Genomic DNA, 19645 nt, shown 5'->3' with positions numbered 1-19645 from the left:
CGCCCACAACTGGCTTCTCACCCACCTTCTGGTGTCGGCGCAGACATCACCTCCTAGAGGTCTCCCCTGATTTACTCTATCCTGTCATCCTGACAGCTCCCTTCAAAGCACTTAAGATCATCTGAAATTCATCTTCATTTGTGAAATCTGTGTCTCCCCCACCAGAATCTCAGCTCCTTCAGGACAGAGGCCTGGCCTGCCTGGTGATCGCAGCTGTTTCCCAGCATTCCACACAGCACCTAGCACAAAGTAGGTGCTCAGGAAAGATCAGGTACCTTCGAAGGGCTGCAAATGGGCCCCCAGCCAAGCTCCAGAGGAGCCTTGTTTGGCCCGCTCAGTGTTTAAAATGTATTGACTGTTTTTACTCTGAAAATGGCATCCCCACGGGTGTGGTCCGGTCCCCACCCCTCCCTGTGACCCTAAATCCAGGCCATGTCACTCACTTCTCTTGCCTGGGCCCTGCAGGCATTTGAGTTTGTGTCCCCACTTTAGACAAAGGCCACTGCACACAGGTGTCTCTCCACAGGTGACCAAACAGCATCTAGAATTCCTGTGAGCCCAGGCGGTGGGCCAGTCCACTGGCCTCCGGCCCAGCCAGTCCCACTGACTGGATTGAGGCATGGTTCCCAGTGGGCAGGGCCCAGTGGTCCTCATCTTAGGAATCCATGCCCAGGCCATTAATGGCATTGAACGTCATCGTGCTCTCTTTTGAGCCTTCTGAGTCATCAAGGAGGGAATTCCATTAACCCCTCTGTTGTGGTCTTCAAAGAGGCCTGCTCCCCTTGCAAGAAAATGTTCAGTGCCCTTGGCAAGCAGGAATTTAACCGTAATGTCACTACATTTGTTTTTTTGTGCTGCTATCCATTTATGGCAGGGGTTCTCACCTGGGGGCAATTTTGTACCCACCCCCCCGCAGGGGACATTAGGCAATATTTGGAGACTTCGGTTTTTTTTAGCTGTGTCAGGTCTTAGTTGCGGCATGCACGATCTTCATTGTGGCATGCGGGATCTTTCGTTGTAGCACACAGGCTCTTCCTTGTGGCACACAGGCTTCTCTCTAGTTGTGGTGTGTGGGCCCTGTAGTTTGCGGCACGTGGGCTTCTCTCTACTTGAGGCGCGAGAGCTCAGTAGTTGTGACGCGCAGGCTTAGTTGTCCCGCAGCATGTGGGATCTTAGTTCCCCGACCAGGGTTGGACCCGTGTCCCCTGAATTGGAAGGTGGATTCTTTACCACTGGACCATCAGGGAAGTCCCTGGAGACATTTTTATTGTCATCGTTGTGGGTGGTTGCTACCTGCATCTAACGGGTAGAGGCCAAGGGTGCTGCTAAACACCGTACAGTGCACACAACTGCAGAGAATGACGCAGCCCCAGATGTCAGCAGTGCCCAAGTTGAAAGACCCTGGTTTAGGGCAAGTGGTGCTTATTCCCCATGGAGGGAGAAAACTGCCTTTGTAACTAAATTTACTGAAATAAGAAAGGGAGCGGACAGAAAGCTGTATCTGGCACAAACAAGAGTGCAGGTGACAAGCAGAATTTCCGAGACCCTGACATGTGGGATGCTGGGGTCAAGGTCAGTCATGTCGCCCTTTTGGGGAGCAGAGCAGACTGTTGGCTTCACACCAGAAGCCCCGACCCTGGAAGCTGCCCATCTCGCCAGAAAATTCCTGGGAGCTGCCTGTCAAACTGCAGTGGTTGCTTCTGGGAGAAGCTTCATGTCTCAGGCTGAGTTCTAGAAGGTTGGAGCTGTTTGCAGCTCTGCTGCCCAGCCAGGCTATGTTAACGTTCCTCCCAAACCCTGCCCGGCACCCCCCAGTCGAAGTCTCCCCCCAGGACAAGCCAGTGGCCACCCAACGAGACCAGGGACGGCAGCCTCCTGGACCGGGCAGCTTCCCGGCAGACGGTGGCCCTGAGCTCCTGGGGCCAAAGGGCCAACCCTGAGGAGGGTCATTGCTCACGTCAGCAGGAGGAAAGGTCTGGGGGAAGTGAGGGCCAGTTCCCCAAAATCAGGTCACCCAGTTCTGTTTGGGTTTCTGCATTTATGAGGTGGCTTCCTTTCTGCTTAAAAAGACGGGACTTTTTAAAAAGTGAAAATAAATCAATGTTTTCAATGCCGATGTAACTGGGGCACCTCCATTCTCTGCAGCGAGGAGGAGAGGGTGTCACTGTGCTTTCACATCCAGGGCGAGCTTGCTTTCTGCCTCTTCTGCTCCCTTCAGAACCGCCTCAGCACGGGCCCCATTGATTTAACCCCTTTGGGTCATTCGAGAAAGAGGAGTGGGCATGGGGGAGGCTTCTGGTCACCCCAGGGCTTCCTGAGGCTCAGGGATCTTTGAAATGGGCCTGGGCACAAACTCCAAAGCTTGGCAGACACAGACACGCAGAATCTGACTCAGATCAAGTTTCACTTCCTAGAAGGGGTGACGTGTGCAGGGGAGAGGCTCTCACCCACGGCCGAGCCCAGGCCTCCGTGACTTGGCAGGGCCCCCTGTGTTTTCCAGGGGCCACAAGATAACACCCCGCATGCTCATCTCCAGTGCGATCTTCTCACCCCTCCGTCTGGAGGTGGGGCATCCCTGGTGTCCCGTCCATGAATCTGGCCAGGCACGTGTATCACTGGTAACCAGTAGAATGGCGGGATTGATGCTGGGGACAGCAGAAAAGATGAGGTTCCGTCAGAAAAGATGAAGTGGCTCCCCTTGGCTGCTGGGATGCTCAATTTTGGACCCCTAAGCCGCTGCGTAAGAAATCAGCCGCCAGCCTGAGGCCTCCATGCTGTGAGGAAGCCCAGGCCGCATGGCAAGGGCCCCCCGAGTCCCCAGCTGACTGCCAGCAGCCGCCACCAGACTGGGGATTCAAGTCCCCAGCTCTTGCGTCTTTTCAGCTGTGGCCTCAGACGTGATAAAGCAGAGACCAGCCATTCCTGTTGTGTCCCGTCGGAATTCCTGAACCCAAGTCCCTGAGCATAAAAAATATATATATATATATTTCCGCTGCTAAGTTTGGGGGTAAATTGTTACAGAGAAGTAGTCATTGGAACACTTGGCGTGTGCCTGTCTTCCCTCTGTTCAATAAGTTATTCATTTATTCTACAATATCCGGAATCTCCCTTCTCACCCCTTCACTGCCCCCACCCTGGTCCAGGCACTGTCTATGGCAGTCATCTCACTGGCCTCCGTGTGTCCACCTCACTGCCTATAGTCTGTTCTCCACACAGAGCCAGACGGATCCTGTTAAAATCTACAACCAATCACGGCACTCCTGGGCTAGAACATTCCAGGTCCCACTCCCACTCAACTCCACTCCGGCCACACTTGCCCACTTTATGTCCCTCAAACACCCCAGCCACATTCCTACCTCAGGACATTTGCACTGGTCTCTCTGCCCGGAATAGTGTTCCCCTGAATATCCACAAGGCACGTTGCTTCACCTCCCTGAGGGCTCTGCCCAAGTGTCGTCTCTCAGAGAGGCCTTTGCCACCCTCCTATTTAAAGATGCGAACTCCCCCCACCAGCACTTCCAGCCTCCCGCTCGTCACCTCAGGACTCATCACCTCATGCGCCCGTCATTTATTTTGGTGTCTGATCCGTGACAGAGTATTGGTTTCTGAACCTGCAGCACGTAGAATAGGGCCTGGTGCATAGTAACTGCTCAGTAAATATTTGCTGACTGACTCAAAGAATTAGCACCTAGGCTCTGCCAGGGACTGGGGCTGTGGAGTGAGGAAGAGACAGCTCCTACCTGTGCAGAGCTTCCAGCAGGGAAAATGACCCCCTACAAGATACAAACTCGAACAGAAGAATGCCTCAAGGAATCAGAAGTTGTGATGAGTGCTCTGAAGAGAACAAACCTTGGATGAGGCCAGGAATGACAGAGGGAGGCCTGCCGCAGTGAGGGAGGTGAGGGAAGGCTCCCTCCCCACCTGTCAGGCTCCACCCATCCCAGGGTTCCAGGCCGTGCCCAGGGAGCAGCCTGTTTTTCTTGGCAGGTGAGGAAACTGAGGCCGAATCAGGACAGAAGTCAGGACTCCCACGCCCACATTTCTTCCCCCTTTCTGCACCGCCTTTCTCTTATCAGCTGGCAAATAAGGATGAGGAAGGTTTGCCTGTGATAAGGCAGAGTTGGGCCCAGGCCAAGGGTTAGCAGCCCTGTCATCAGATCTCTCTGTAGACGGAGGCAGATGGTGTCTGGGAAGCCACCTGGGTCAACACTTTGCCCCCAGCTTGCTCTGCCAGTTGGGCTCATTCGGTCGCAAGTGACAGAGAAAGCAACTCCGAGTGACCTAAGAGAAAAAGAATTTGATTCATATCCTTAAAGAGTCAAAGTATGAGAAAGGGACCTGAAAGAAAATATCTCAAAGCAGTTGAAGGAAGGGCTTCCCTGGTGGCGCAGTGGTTGAGAGTCCGCCTGCCGATGCAGGGGACACGGGTTCGTGCCCCGGTCCAGGAAGATCCCACATGCCGCGGAGCGGCTGGGCCCGTGAGCCATGGCCGCTGAGCCTGCGCGTCCGGAGCCTGTGCTCCGCAACGGGAGAGGCCACAACAGTGAGAGGCCCACGTACCGCAAAAAAAAAAAAAAAAAGCAGTTGAAGGACATGGAAGAATTTACAGGGGCCTGAAACAAAGAACCCAGAAGTAAATCTTCCTCCTTCAGGCTTAGCTGGATACAGGTCTCGGATGTTGGCAAAACCCAAGTATGTTCCGTCTCGAAGCTCTGTTCTCTTCTGTGTGTTGGCTTCATTCCAACTCCGTATGAGGCAAAATGACGTCAGTCTTCCCTCATCCTCATGGTGGACTGACATGGACCGAGTTAGCCAGCTGGAAAGAGGAGGCGCCTCTTTCTAGTTGGACCCAAGTGCCTGGATTACTCTGATTGGCCAGTCACTGAGGCAGGGGGATTGGAAGGCTCTGATTGGCTTAGGTCTGCATGCCGTGGTCCAGTCTTGGAGCTCTGAAGCCAGGGCCTAATTTGAACTTTATGGACGAATAACTGGGAGAAGAGGATCCCTAAAGGAAAACTGAGTGCTGTTACAGAAAGGAGGGTGGCCCAAACTCAACAAATAACACTAACCAACATTTATCAGGCACTTACTGTATACAGCTCTGTTCTAAGGACTTCACAGACATTAAGCCACTTCATCCTCGCAACTCTGTAAGTGCTATTATTGGCCCCACTTCGCAGATAAAGACACTGAGGCCAAAAGAGGTTACGTTACTTGCCCACAAGCTAGTAAGTAGTGGAGCCGAGACTCGAACCCAGGCATTCTGTTTCTAGTTCCCATCTCCACCCCTCCTCCAGCCTGACCCCTGCTGCCTTTCCCCCAGCACTTAGCAGCCTCTCTGTGCGCCTTTCTCCACTCTGTCAGCTCCGTGAGAACAGGGATTTGTCTGCTTTTGTTTTCCCCCACTGATCATGATACGGTACCTGGTACATAGCATCTGCTCATATATTTGCGTGTGTGAATTATATGGTCGTGCACTTGACATGCAAAGCATTGTGATACTCAGCTTCCCAAGACTTCAAATGTATCGTTTCTAAACTTCCTTTGAGCTCTAACTATAATCCATGACCCCATTCTAAGAGTTCACTCGTGGTTTACTATTACTTCCAATCCTGTTTTCTGACCCTTCTCACCTTTAGCAGGAGTCTTTCAACTCCAGCTTCTTATATGTTGACTCTTTAGAATGTCAGCTCCGTGAGGGCAGGTACTTTTTTTTTCACTGTTTTATCTACAGTGCCCAGAACGATGCCTGGCACATAGCAAGCCTTCAAGAATTTCTTGTCACGTGAACAGTTAGGCAGGCAACTAGATTCTTAGGTTCTTCTCTTTATGCCCTAATTTCCTTTCCAGATCCTGAGCCCTTGTCTTGAAACCTGACCTCTCTCTCCAACCTCTAAGGACCCCTCTCTTGTCCCCTGTCCTGCTGGCTTGGTCCTCTGCCTCCAGCTGAAATTCCAAGAACAGGCACAGAGGGCCACCTGATGCCCTTGGACTTAGGTAACGGAGACAGGGAGAGTCTGTGGACTGTAGGTTCCGGGAGCTCCTGTCCTTTCTTTGACAGCCCTGGAGAGGAGGAGAGAGGCTGGCAAAACCTGTTGGCCAGGAAGAAGAGGAGATACCAGGGGAGTGTAAGTTTTAACAGATGTGCGTGTGTCATCCTCTGTCTAGACAGCTTCTGGGCTTGGGAGGTTGGGGACCACACATTTCCTTTCTTCCATTCTGCTTGCTACTTGCTAAAGCTATTTCCCCTGCGTGAGGCACTCTGTCCTCCACGCCTTCTTTGGAGCCCACCCAGATCCTGTGGAATTTTCAGAACTTTGTTCCTCTTAGGCTTCTCAAACTTTTCTCTGTAAGGACTCCTCCACGCAGCCCTCCCTGAATGCCCGCAGGCCAGCAGTTCCTCCCTTTTGCTTCCTGTTCGTACCACACACTTAGCCTCAGCCTCTTGTATCATTTCTCAGTTTCCAAGTAGGCATGGGAGTCAGGAGAGGACTCGTGGGATCAGAATATCTGGGTGCACATCTCGGGCGTGCTATCCGCTTGTTTTATCAGTATAGATGCCCTGCAGGAAACAGATGACGCCTCCAACAAAGGTATGAGCAGAGTGTAAGAAAATGAATAGTACGGATCTCTCGGGCTGGGAACAGTGGGGAGCATTTGCTGGAACCTGGCAAGGGCCGCCCACAGGAGCTGTGGCCTTCAGTAGGGCAATAAAGGGATATGGTCGGTTCCTAGCAACTGGGCAGAGAAGGCCCCTGGAAAGTACCCAGGCCTCTCTGTCTTCCCATACTGCCTTCCCTGGGCAGCGTCTCCCTGAGCCACATCCAGCCAGGAGCCAGAGAGCACAGAGCCCATTGATGTGGTCCATCCAAGCGACGATATTCAGCACCCAAGCAGCGCAGCCTTGGGGAAATTCTCGAGCCTCCCCATGCCTCAGCTTCCTCACCCGCAAATGGAGACTCCTAACTCATAATGTTGTTGTAGGGTGACCTGAGTTGACACAGGAAAAGTGCTTAGAATTTAGAAAAGTGCCCAGGGTCCGTGATAAGCACATCATACAAATTTTAGTTATTTCTTCATTATTCTTGTAGGGTATTAACTGTTGGTCTGGGCATTTCCTGTTGCAAATGACAAGCCCAGTTCAGATTAGCTTCAGCAACAAAGGGCACTTGTTTGAGCCTGTAACTGGCTACAAGGTGGAACTTGCTTCAGTCCACCGTCAGGAGCATCCTCTCTCGGGGGCCAGTTGGTAGCTGGGCTGGGCTTACCCCTTCCCAGTACCCACCCAACTGTTTCTTACTTCTCTCTCATTGGCCAGGCTTGGGTCACATGTCTGTCTCTGGGCCAATCACTGGAGCTAGAGAGATGAGGTGTGCCGATTGGCTACACTTGGGTCACATGTTCTGTCCTGCACTCACACTGCAGGTAAGCCAGAAGAAAAGGAGTTGTCAGTGCCCCTAAGCAGGGCTGGAGTACGGGTACTGTTACCAGGAGGGAGAAAATCCTTTGCCAAGACAGTAGTGTTGTCAATGTCTGCTGTGTCCGAAGCACTGTTTTAGGTGTTGGGATACAGATGTGAACAAAGCTGACAAAAATCCGTACCCTCAGATTATGAACTGACTTTCTAGTGGGGGAGACCGACAACGAAACAAGGAAAATAACTCGCTGTCAGAGGTGGCAGGTGCAACTGGGGAGGAAAGAGATTTCCGTTTTAACGTGCAAAGGCGAAATTTGAGCAAAGACCTGAAGGAGGTGACGAAAGGGCCGTGAAGAGATCTGGATGAAGGCTCCAGGCAGAGGGAGCAGCACATGCAAAGGCCCTGGGGTGGGGACATGGCCTGGCATGTGCAAGGAGCAGCACAGACACCGTGTGGCCAGAGCCAAGTGGGCAAGGGGGAAAGTGGAAGGCGATGAGGTCAGGAAGGGATGGGCAGACTGCGTAGGGTCTTGTTGGTCCTTTGGAGAGTTTGGAGGTTTTTATTTGGCATTAGATGGGAGCCCTTCAGGACTTTTCAGTAGAGGAAGGCAGACTCTTGCTTTTGTTTTAACAGGATCCTTCTGCCTGCTTGATAGAAGGAGGTGAAGGTAGAAGCAGGGAAATCAATTAGGAGGCTGTTATAATCCAGGCAGGATTATCCTATAACCTAACCCTATGACACAGTAGGCCCTAAATACATATTTGTAAAGTAAATGAAGGAAGACATAAGTGGTCTGGCTCTCTAGACCACCTAGAAAGGTCCACAGGTCTGGTGCAGGGGCTCCGGCCCCAGCACAAGGCACCTTCACACCCCACAATTTCCTTTCTTCTCACCTCCCAGGGAACTTCTCCCGTCTGATCAATGCCTTGTTCTGACCACTTCTCCCTCTCCCTGGGCTGCCTGATCGCTCCCAAACTCCTCTCAGCTACTCTTGTTGGATTTGGGGCTCCTCAGAGGAAAACAGCCATCGGGATCTCTCTGAACAGGCCTGGGTGAGGTCCCAGGCGTTTCCCCAAAGCTGTGATGCACAGTCAGCCTGAGACCGACTCCTCCCTGCAGGTCAGATAAATCCAGAAGCAGGAGCGATGCTTCTGAACGCTCAGGATACTAGGCGTTGCCAGTGATGTCTTCCTGGGCTGGGAGGGCTTTGCCAAGGTCTGTGAGAAAGACACAGGACGAAGAGAGGAGCGGGATGGACCTTTCCTCAAGCTGGTGGGAATGAGTGGTGGTGTCCGCGGGATGGACAGAGCATTGCTCAGCTAGCGCCGCACAGATTCACCAGATACTCTCTCGGTTCAGCCACCTTGAATCTTTACTAAGAAGGAGGAGAATGGAGGCAGAATCCCTTGTGTCATTTTTAATTGATTTCTCCAGCATACAGAGAGGGGCTGGCACAAGTCCAGGGAAAGTGGGAGCTGGAGGAATTCATCAAAAATCGACCTACTGATGACTTGAGCTGATGAAATAATTAGCTCCTATTATCCTCCAGTCTCTGGTCATGGAGATTTGACTTCCATGCAGAGGAGCAGCATCCTGTCTGAAGGGTTACAGCTGCCTGGGAGTGGAGGGGAGCATTGCTAAGAAGACCAACATGGGTGCCAGGAAGAGTCCAGTCGACCATATCCCCCAGCTCCACCCACGATCTGGCCCGGCCCCCCTGTACCTCCGCATCACAGGCCAGAGCCAAAAAGGCCCTCCAAGGGCACCTGGCCTCCTACTGTTTCAGAGCCAAATGAGGAAACTGAGGTTGGGAGACTCTTAGGAACTTACCTGGAGATCTGCTTCCAGGAGGTTCTGGTTGAGCAGCTGACTCAAGCCAGAGTGGGTTTGAACCCAGTCTCTGCCCCTTATTTGCCCATGTGATCATGGGAAAGTGCTTTTAATTCTCTGTGGCTCAGCTTCCTCATCCATAAAATGGGTATAATGTCGATGGGTGGATATGCGGATTAGACAAGTTGATATATCGATACATAAAATGCTTAGAGCAGGGACTGGAGCGTTGCAGGCCCTCGATAAGCATTTGCTGGTACGATTCCTGGTATAAGAGCGTTGCTGTTTGTAGGGCATCCGTCAGCAATTCGCTATTTTATCGCTCGATGTCTGTCTGAAGGAACATGAATGCGTATTTTTTTTTATTTAACTATAGTTGGTTTACAATATTGTGTTAGTTTCAGGTATACAGCTTCGGATCCTTTGCCATTATAGGTTATTACAAGATACTGAATATAGTTCCTTGTACTATACAGTAAATCCTTGTTGTTTATCTACTTTATATATAGTGATGTGTATCTGTTAATTCTATACTACTAATTTATCCCTCGCCCCTCCCCTTTTCCCTTGGGTAACCGTAAGTTTTCTGTCTGTGAGTCTATTTCTGTTTTGTGAATGAGTTCATTTGTATCAGTTTTTTAGGTTCCACATGTGCTATCACATGATATTTGCCTTTCTCTTTCTGACTTATTTCACTTAGTATGATAATCTCTAGGTCCATCCATGTTGCTGCAAATGGCAATGTTTCATTCCTTTTTATAGCTGAGTAGTACTCCATTGTATTTATATCCCACATCTTCTTTATCTGTTCACCTGTGATGGACATTTAGGTTGTTTCCATGGCTTGGCTATTGTAAACAGTGCTGCAGTGAACATTGGGGTGCATGTATCTTTTGGAATTAGAGTTTTCATCTTTTCCAGATATATGCCCAGGAGTGGGATTGCTGGGTCATATGGTAGCTCTGTTTTTGGTTTTTTAAGGAAACTCCATACTGTTCACCAATTTACATTCCCACCAACAGTGTAGGAGGATTCTGTTTTCTCCACACCCTCTCCAGCATTTATTATTTGTTGAATTTTGATGATGGCCATTCTGACCAGTGTGAGGTGATACCTCGTTGTAGTTTTGATTTGCATTTCTCTAATAATCAGCGATGTGGAGCAGCTTTTCATGTGCTGCTTGGCCATCTGTATGTCTTCTTTAGAGAAATGTCTATTTAGGTCTTCTGCCTCTTTTTCGACTGGGAAGTTTGTTTTATGAATGGCTGGCTGGAGTGTCAGTCAAGCTCACGGTTTCAGTTGCAAAGCACAAAGCATCCCAGTGTGTTTCCCGAGGTAGGGAGACATGGACTGATAAACAACGTGATTCAAGGATCCCCCCCCCCCATGATTTGGGATAATTCAGGGACCCATTAGAGTCTAGGGTGCGTCTCCTTTTCAACCCTCTCGAGCCTCCCATTACCTCCAGCAGAAAGTCTCTGGATGGTGCTAATGTGCCTCGTTACCTTTCAACACCTGCTAATTTCCCTTAAACAGAGACAGTACAAGTCTGAGAGCTGCCGGCCCAGAGCTCAGCTTAGAGCCTTAAATGTGAACTAGAAGCTGTTAGACGGACGGAGTAACACAGTTTCTGCTCTGTTTGACTTATTTGTGTGATTAGTTCTACAGGAACGGGACGCTGCTTTTCCATTTATTCTTGGATAGAAAGTCGCCTTTTTCAAAACCATGTGTTTCGTCTTTTTCAAACCATGTGTTTCGCCTTTTTCAAAACTATGTGTTTATGTCTTTATTTTTAAATGAGGCTATTTAAAGGAGCATGTGAACCAAATGATAGCAGAAGGGTTGTGCAGGGCCGGCAGAAATTGGGGCTATGGCCCCTGAATGTGAGAAGCTGGGAAACGAGTTCAGTGGTGAGAGGCCCTCACCAAGCTGTCAGGGAGAACAGAGGTCAAACACTGTCCCTGCTGTTTTCTCTCCAGGTGACCTTAGGACAGTGATTAGGCCTCAGTTCTCAGTTTTTTTTTTTTTTTAATTAATTTCTTTGTTTGCTTTTATTTTTGGCTGCGTTGGGTCTTTGTTGCTGCGCCTGGACTTTCTCTAGTTGTGGTGAGCGGGGACTACTCTTCATTGCTGTGCGAGGGCTTCTCGTGGTGGTGGCTTCTCTCGTTGTGGAGCACGGGCTCTAGGCGTGCGGGCTCAGTAGTTGTGGCACGCGGGCTCAGTAGTTGTGGCTCACGGGCTCTAGAGCGCAGGCTCAGTAGTTGTGGCGCACGGGCTTAGTTGCTCCATGGCATGTGGGATCTTCCCAGGCCAGGGCTCGAACCCGTGTCCCCTGCATTGGCAGGCAGATTCTTAACCACTGTGCCACCAGGGAAGCCCTGTTCTCAGTTTTTAAATGGGGATAATAGTAGTACCTGTGTGAGAGGGTTATTGGGGAGATTGAGGGAGATGCTGCGGAGTGCCTGACACGGGACCCAGCTGCAGTGGTGCTGATAATAATCTAATAATGGTTTTCACTGTGAATGATGTGTTCCAGTCAGTACACACCATGTGCCAGGCTCTGGACTCAGCATTCTGCCTTAACTCATTTAATCCTTCATGTCCATTTTATAGATGGGGAAACCGAGGCATAGAAGGGTTGAGTTACTTGCCTAGGGACACCCAGCAAGTAACTTTCAAGTCCATGAATTAAGTATCATATAACATGGGCACAAAGCAGCCACCCAACACATGTCACTGCAGCCACCCTTTCTATTGCAAGATGTGGGCTCTAGCAGATAAAGAGGTGGAGGTGGAAGTCGAGGCCTGTCCGCCGGTCCCGTGAAACTCACGGCTCCCAGGTCAGCTTCCCGATAATGTGGGCTTCATCTCATCTGTCTGCACAGATGTCCTTTCAGAGGCCCCTGGGGTGGGAAGCCCTGTGTGGAGCTTGCTCTCTGTTCTCAGCCTTCTCTCACTCTGTAGCACACAGAGAACCTCACCAAAACCTCCATTCCTTTATTTATCTGAATATTATTTGGCACTGTTCTGTGCCAGGCATGGTCCTAGGTGCTGGGGACAGAGCTGTGAGCAACACAAAGCCAGCCTCTGCCCTCGTGGAGCTGACCCTCCCCAGGGGAGAACTGGGCAATAAATAAGGTAATTGAAGGTGTAGTAGGGACTGTGAGGAAATAAAGCAGGTTATAAAACACAGAGAGTGCCTGGGGCGGGGGCAGCACCTCAGATAGGGCAGTCAGGGCAGGCCTCTCCAAGGAGGCGACATTTGTGCCAAGACCTGGCAGAGGAGAAGGAGCCCATCAAACAGAATCTGGGGAAACATTCTTTCAGGTTTAAGGAAGAGGAAGTGCAAAGGCCCTGGGGCAGGAACAAGCTTGACTTGTCTAAGTGACAGAAAGAAGCCAGGGCCTGAGAGCAATCGAGAGGACCGGGGAGAGGTGGACAGGGGTCGGATCACACCCGCCCTGTGTGGGCTTGGTGGAGAGTCTGCATTTTGGACCCCAAGCCATGAGAAGCCAGGGGAGGGTCTGAGCAGGTGAATGACAGGGCTGGGACTAAGGTGAGCTGAGTGCCTTGCACCCGTCCACCTGGAGTGGGTGCCCCTTCAAACCTGTGCACTGAGCACCTCCCTGGTCTCACCTAGTCCAGACCCTGTGAGTCGTATATTTGGATTTGAATTTTAGAAAGATCCTGCTGGCTTCCCCTGGGGGGCATGGAGGGTGGGGGCAGGGGAGGAAGTGGGAGACCCCTTAGAAGGCTGGTGCTGTCCCTGGGAGAGGTGATACAGGTCCCCCTGTGCGGAACCTGGGGTCCGTGATGAGTCCGCTGAGCTGTGGCTTGGGGTGGGGTGGGGTTGCCCATGACAGCAGGGGCAAATGGAGTCGTTCAAGGTCACGGGAACGGTGACTCAGCCCGACTCCAGCGACCTTGGTTTCCTCCCAACACGTCTGCTTGCTTGCTTTTTCTTTCCTTTTAGACAAATGAGACCAAAAGTCTATATCTGGACAGGACTTGAAGGCTTATTTCCTCAGGAAGTAGAAAAATGACTGCAGAGAGCAAAGAGCAGAGTGAGATCTGAGACCCGCCTGAACCAAGATTAGCTGGCCCACCTTCCCCTCCCCTACCTTTGCTTGTGACCCCATCTGACCCGGGGTCAAGGGGGTGACCAAGGTTGCAGTGGAATGTGACAGTTCTTCTCCCTCGGCTTTTTAGCTCTCAGTTTTCTCTGTTGTCATTTTGTTTATTTTGCCACGTAAAACCAATACGAATAACTTGCCCAGTTACGGGATCTGTTGATGGGGGGACCTTTGCAAGCATCCCCGTTGGGTTGAGTTCTTATAACAGTCATGTACCCCCATTTTATTCGTGGGGATACTGAGGTTCCTCGCTGGCTTATCGATGGGGAGACCCAGCTGGTGAGTGACAGAGCCAGGCCTGAAACAGAGTTGTCCAGCCCAAAGCATCAGCCTGGCTCGTCCAGACCCCTCCCCAAATCGCACGCTACCTGAGAGCTGGGGCTCCGTCCGCTCACCTCTGCATCCTCCGTGGGGCTGGCAGAGAACAGATGACCAGAAATGTCTGCTCCTCCAGACTGGGCTTTTTCCTTTCCTTTCACTGGGGGGCAATTTGTCTTGCATTGGTTGGACGGTTCAGAGACAGGCTGACTACCTGACTCAGGACTTGGGCTGCCGCCAACGCATCCGGAGGATCGCTGGGTCCAAGAGAGGAGTTCTGTCTGCAGAAGTAGTCTCCGAAGGCTTTCCTGCCAGTCTGTTCTCTGAGCCAGTTGCAGATACTTTCCTTGTAACTTTAGCCGAGTTGGGTTTTTGTTCTGCTGTAGCTGTCCCCGATCAAAGAAACTCTCACTGTCACTGCCAGAAGGCATCGTAGAAATCATTATGCAAGTCTGAGCAGTTGGGCAGCCTTTACAGAAAGATTGACCTGAATCTTTTCCTCTTACTTTAGATCCGTGAGTAGAGAGGGAGGAGAGAAAAGAAACAAATCCACAAAACACAGCTCCAGACTCCTGCATCCTGCCAGAAACAAGGGATCAGTGGGAACGTAAAATGGCGCCCCCCGGTGTCCTGCTTTGCTTGCTCTCTGCAACTGTCTTCTCTCTCCTGGATGGAAGTGTGGCGTTCCTGTCCCACCACCGCCTGAAAGGCAGGTTTCAGAGGGACCGCAGAAACATCCGTCCCAACATCATCCTCGTGCTGACGGACGACCAGGATGTGGAGCTCGGTAAGACCCTGGCCGCTGGCAGGCGGTATCTACCAAGCTCACCGTGCTGGCTCTCAGGATCCTGATGCAGGATGCTCGGGTAGACCCTGCAGGGTTCATGTCCAGTCGATTGAACCAAGTCCTGGGGTGGTCCCACACGCGTGAATGCACAGCTGGGTCCTCGAGGTTAGGGGTCTCCAACCTTTTTCTAATGCGGGACCATTCCTAGATTCCTCCAAAGTCTTAAGGAGAAGAGATGTTAAGACCAATTCATTATTTCTGTCCAATTTCTATTGAGAACCTACTACATTCCAGGCAATATTCTAGGGCCTGGAACTTCAGTAGTGAGTCAGGCAGGCACAGTCTCTACTCTCTTGGAATGAGGGAGACGGATAATCAGAATCATTGCTAGTTCACATGGAAGATAATTTCAAGAAGGGGTATGCTTCTTGCTCTGGGGTAACTTCTTGCTCTGGGGTAACTGAAGAGGGTGCTGGATGTGGGGGAGGGATGGTCAGAGCTCTTTTGGATTAGTTATCAGGGAGGGCCCCTCAGAGGAGGTGATATTTGAGCTGACGCTGAACAGAAAGAAGAAACCAGCCTGGGGCATGTGTGTGCGTTTTATGTGTGTGCGTCTGTGTGTGTGTGTGTGTGCACCCCTGCTCCACCAATCTTAACAGGTTTGGGTGGGCTCAGCCTTCCTTGGTGGCATCTAGGGGAAGGGAAGGTGGGCCCTATCGCCGGTGACCCGACTCAATTCACAGGTTTGATGCTTCAGGAGGGTGAGGGCAGCCGCCTCTCGTCCTGAGCTGCTTCCCCTCTTAGTGCTGTGGGCTCCAGGGAGAGCGGGTGAGGACAGGGGCCCTTGCCAAGATGTAGTTCATTTACACCGATGGCAAGCAGGAAAAGGGCACCCTCCCTTTATCGCCCACACAGCGTCCTCCCTGAGCCGTATCCTCGCTTCACTGTGTAAACCATCCTGGAATTCTCCCTGTCCCTGCCAAGCAAGGCCCTGGGCTCCTCCACCCAGCTGGGCGTCTTCATTTACATGAGGCATTTCTCACCACATTTTCATTCGCCTGAGAAGAAATCCCCATAAATGAGGCCACCAGGAAGGAGGCCCCCAGAGTCAACCTCAGCTGGACCTTCTGTTCCCCAGGGTCAAACTCCACCTACATTTCCAGCTTACCTTTGGGGGTCTCTCTCAATGTCAGTCTTCTTTCTCCTTTTCTTGTGTCTTCTCCCCCTTCGAATTCACTGATTTTACTGGTTCCATTTCTCCACATTAAACCCTACACAGCGCTACCCTAGAGGTGCATCTAGGGAGGCGAGCCACAAATGCAAATCACATAAGTAATTCTAAACCTTCTATACTTTTTTAAAAATTAAGAAGAAACGGGGGAAATTAATTTTAAAGACATATTTTGCTGAACCCAATATATCCAAATTATTGTCATCTTAACATATAATCAATATAAAAATCATTAATGAGATAGTTTACATTTTTTATATTGCTTTTACAATCTGGCATGTACTTTACACTTCGAGGACATCTCAGGACCAGCTACCGTTCAAGTGCTCAGGAACCATTTATAGCTACCGTACTGGACAGCATACAAGCCCCTCTGCATTTTCCTTATCCTATAAGTTAGATTTCCCTTCTCATCATCAGTGATGATGACAGACATACTACTGGGTATTGTGAAGATCTGGGGAAAAGCCTTCCAAGCAGAGGGAACAGCGTGTGCAAAGGCCCTGAGGCAGGACCAAGGAGACAGATGTGGCTGGAGCCTGAGGAAGGGTAATAGCATGATCCTGGAGAGAAGGAAGGGAGCCAGATCTTGGAGGTTCTCCTGGGTTGTGGTAAAGAGTGCCAGTAGTGGACCAGGTGAGTGGTGGGCCTTTAGCCTCTGTCCACTATCGAAGGGCAACTGACTGTTGTTGGTCGCAACAAATTTAAAGGTTTACTGGAAAAGCCTTTGCAGCCAAACATAAGATTGCGGTGAAGATCCAACTGCGAGTCTGCACCCTTTTTGGATCCATTATTAAAAATACGAATCAGTCTTTTAAGCACCAAGTAAAGGTGATTTCTGTACATCCGAGCCATTCCTTATCATGATTTGTATTAATGAACGCAAGTATAGATGTTTCTCAGGGAATTTATCTGTGCAAAAAGAATTTGCAGCCAGGAAGCAGTCAAAGCCCAGGGCTTTTATTGACAGTTTGACACACATGATACCTATCTCACAGGCAGCATTTAGAATGAGCCACATTCGATAGCCATGGGGAGCCTACGGAAAGTGTCCATAGGACTGTGAGTATTGTTTCTGGCAGAATTTTGCAAAGAGTGCTCACAGGCAGCACCTGACCTCAGGGCACCTTGGTCTTGCCTCATGGGGCCCCTCAAGCTGTTTCCATCGTAGTTCTGCCTGGGGACCCCCCCGGACGTTTATTCATGCATTCAACAGATATTGATTAAGCATCTACTCTGTGCGGCGCACTGTGCCGGGAGCGGGAGATCTGGGGAAGGATCCCTCCAGCTGGAGAGAACAGGAAAGGCAAAGACAGTTAGAAATGAGCTTGGTGGGTTGGGACAGAAAGAATGCCTGTGAGCCAGGTGGAGGGACCCCGGGTATAAGTGGAGAGAGATGAGGCCAGGTCGTGCGGGACCTTGCAGCCATGGTGAGGGTTTTGAGTTTTATTCTTAGTGAAACAGACATGAGTGAAAATGGGCCTTGAGCAAAGGAGGGGCTGTGACCTGACTTAGGTTCCAGTAGGATCCCTCTGGCTGTTACGTTGAAATAAATGACATTAGGAGGACAGGACCATAACGGGGCAGGCGAGGATGGAAGCCTGGACCAGGGCAGGAACAGTGGAACCCGGAAGACATGCGTGAACGGGTTGGACGGGGGCTGTGGGTGGTGAGGAAAGGAGGCGCATTAGTGGCGACTCCTAGATCTTTGGCTGGAACCAGGTGAATGATTGAACATGCACTCTTAGGAGCGCCGCATTTTTGCTGCAGCTGCGTGATCTAACTAAGCCTCGTGTCAGAATCTGATTGTAAGTTTGCACCTGTGACTCTCAAATAAAGCCAGCAGCATATGCAAATATAAGGAAAGGGCCTCCAGGTGTGATGAGGACGTGGGAGAGAGGAAAGCAGAGAAAACCAGGGCTAACTTACAACATCCTCTTCACTTTAGATGGAGAGACTGAGGCCCAGAGAAATGAAGTCACTCGTCCAAGGTCACACAGCTAGAACGTGGCTAAATGAGATTTGAACCCAGAGCCTGTGGTCTTAACCACTCCTCTGCTTAACCAGTCTCCTGGGATGGCTATTCAGTTGTTTCCACATTGGGAGTGTGTTTGTTAGTAGTTTCCACTATTACCAATACCATTGCTGAGAATGTCTTTATACGTGCATCTTTGCATAGGTGAGCGAGGATTTCTGAAAGATAAATTCTGGGAAGTGGACGCAGTAGGTTTGGATCCCTCGTGTTTGGTGGTATCTGTCACTTTCCCCCTGCAGCACTCACTTGCACAGATCGCTGCCTACAAGTCTTCCCTTCTGCGAAGGAGCCACAGCCCCTCCAACAGCATCTGGAGGAGGCTGTGCTTCTTTTAGGAGGTGAGGGATGATGGCAAGGTGGTAGAGGGGGGAGGGGGGATTTTTATAAACCACCAGACAGACCCAGATCAATAATGCATGTTCCCCCAAAAGGCCAGCACATTATCTCACAGTCAGCAACAACTGGCACACAGAGGGTAGTCCTAAAAAATTTATCATCTGCTATTTTCTGCTCATCCAGGCGGCAGTTCTGATGGTTCTTGGGGCTGGAGACTTCGCAACTAAGATGATTCCAGGCCTTTCTTCCAGTCCCGGGGCGGAGAACAGCCATCCATCCTAATTAGGGTCTGGATGAGAGAGCTGGTATGGGACACAGCACAGAAGAGGGGCTCTTTCTGTTTCCTAATTGTGAGGGGGGTACATTTAACATGCCTCCCTGAGTTGTCATTTGAAAGTGTCCAGTGCCCAGGGGAACAGGTTCCAGGGCGTATTGGTCAGTAAGTGGCCTCCATTATTAATGTATTTTTCAGAGTGATTGGGAAAATCCCTGTGTTTGGATGACGCTTGGAGACCAGCAGGGTCTTGGCCACCCTCTTTACCAGGAGGGTAGAGGAGGGAGAAGAATACAGAAGCCAAGGTCTCGTTTGCATGCGTCCTTCAAATAGGCCTTGAAACCGGTGGACTCTGCCGGGTTTACTAGTTTAATTCAATCCAGGCAAACCCTTGGTGAGCCTCCAGGCCTGGAACAGGCTCTGAGACACCAAGATGAGTTGGACATGGTCCTTGCCTGGAGCAAGAGAGTATTTGCGACATCCCAGGACCGTCTGTTCTATGACTTGAACTGGACTTACCTTTTGAAGCTTAAGTATTATTTTAACAGGAAGCTTTAATTATGACTGTATATGAAACACTGGTATCCACTGGTTTTTCACTAGTGGATACTAGTGAAGGTCACTGCAAGACCAAGTCTAATGAGAACAGCAGTGTTTTCACCTCTCAGCAAGATGTTGCCTCCCCTGAGGCCGAGGCCTGGATGGCTTTGTTATAAAAGGTGATGGTTTCCTTTGCTGTGCAGAAGATTTGAAGTTTCATTAGGTCCCATTTGTTTATTTTTGGTTTTATTTCCATTTCTCTAGGAGGTGGGTCAAAAAGGATCTTGCTGTGATTTATGTCATGGAGTGTTCTGCCTATGTTTTCCTCTAGGAGTTTGATAGTGTCTGGCCTTACATTTAGGTCTTTAATCCATTTTGAGTTTATTTTTGTGTATGGTGTTAGGGAGTGTTCTAATTTCATTCTTTTTTTTTTTTTTTTTTTACAGAACTTATAATTTTATTTTAAAATTTTAACCATAATATGGGTAATTGTGAGAAAGATACTTAAGGTTTTTTATTTGCCCAATTTCCAAATAGTTCCTTATTCTTTATTTTCTAGTCTAGGCAGAGTTTTAATTTCCTTCTTAGCTGTTTACATTTTAAAAGCACGGTTAAGATTTACATCTTCAAGGGAAAGTACACAATTTTTCTCTTAAAAGTTTTGGAGCATGGACTTCCCTGGTGGTGCAGTGGTTGAGAGTCCGCCCGCCGATGCAGGGCACACGGGCTCGTGCTCCGGTCCG

At 50.2% G+C, this 19645-nt stretch overlaps 1 protein-coding gene across 3 annotated transcripts in view; it reads left to right on the top strand.

The window, feature by feature from the left end:
- Positions 1–19645, top strand: part of SULF2 (sulfatase 2) — a 148594-nt gene that overhangs the window by 24514 nt on the left and 104435 nt on the right. For all 3 annotated transcript variants that reach the window (XM_082670578.1, XM_082670576.1, XM_082670577.1), the window contains exon 2: positions 14211–14486. In XM_082670578.1, the coding sequence (XP_082526704.1) occupies positions 14312–14486 (175 nt within the window). In that variant the 5' untranslated portion in view covers positions 14211–14311. The remainder of the gene's footprint in view (positions 1–14210; positions 14487–19645) is intronic.

The sequence above is a fragment of the Grampus griseus genome (assembly GCF_964374135.1).
Source record: "Grampus griseus genome assembly, chromosome: 14".
Taxonomy (NCBI): domain Eukaryota; kingdom Metazoa; phylum Chordata; class Mammalia; order Artiodactyla; family Delphinidae; genus Grampus; species Grampus griseus.
The sequence above is the reverse complement of the archived record's forward strand: the minus strand, read 5'-3'. Positions and strand labels throughout refer to the sequence as shown.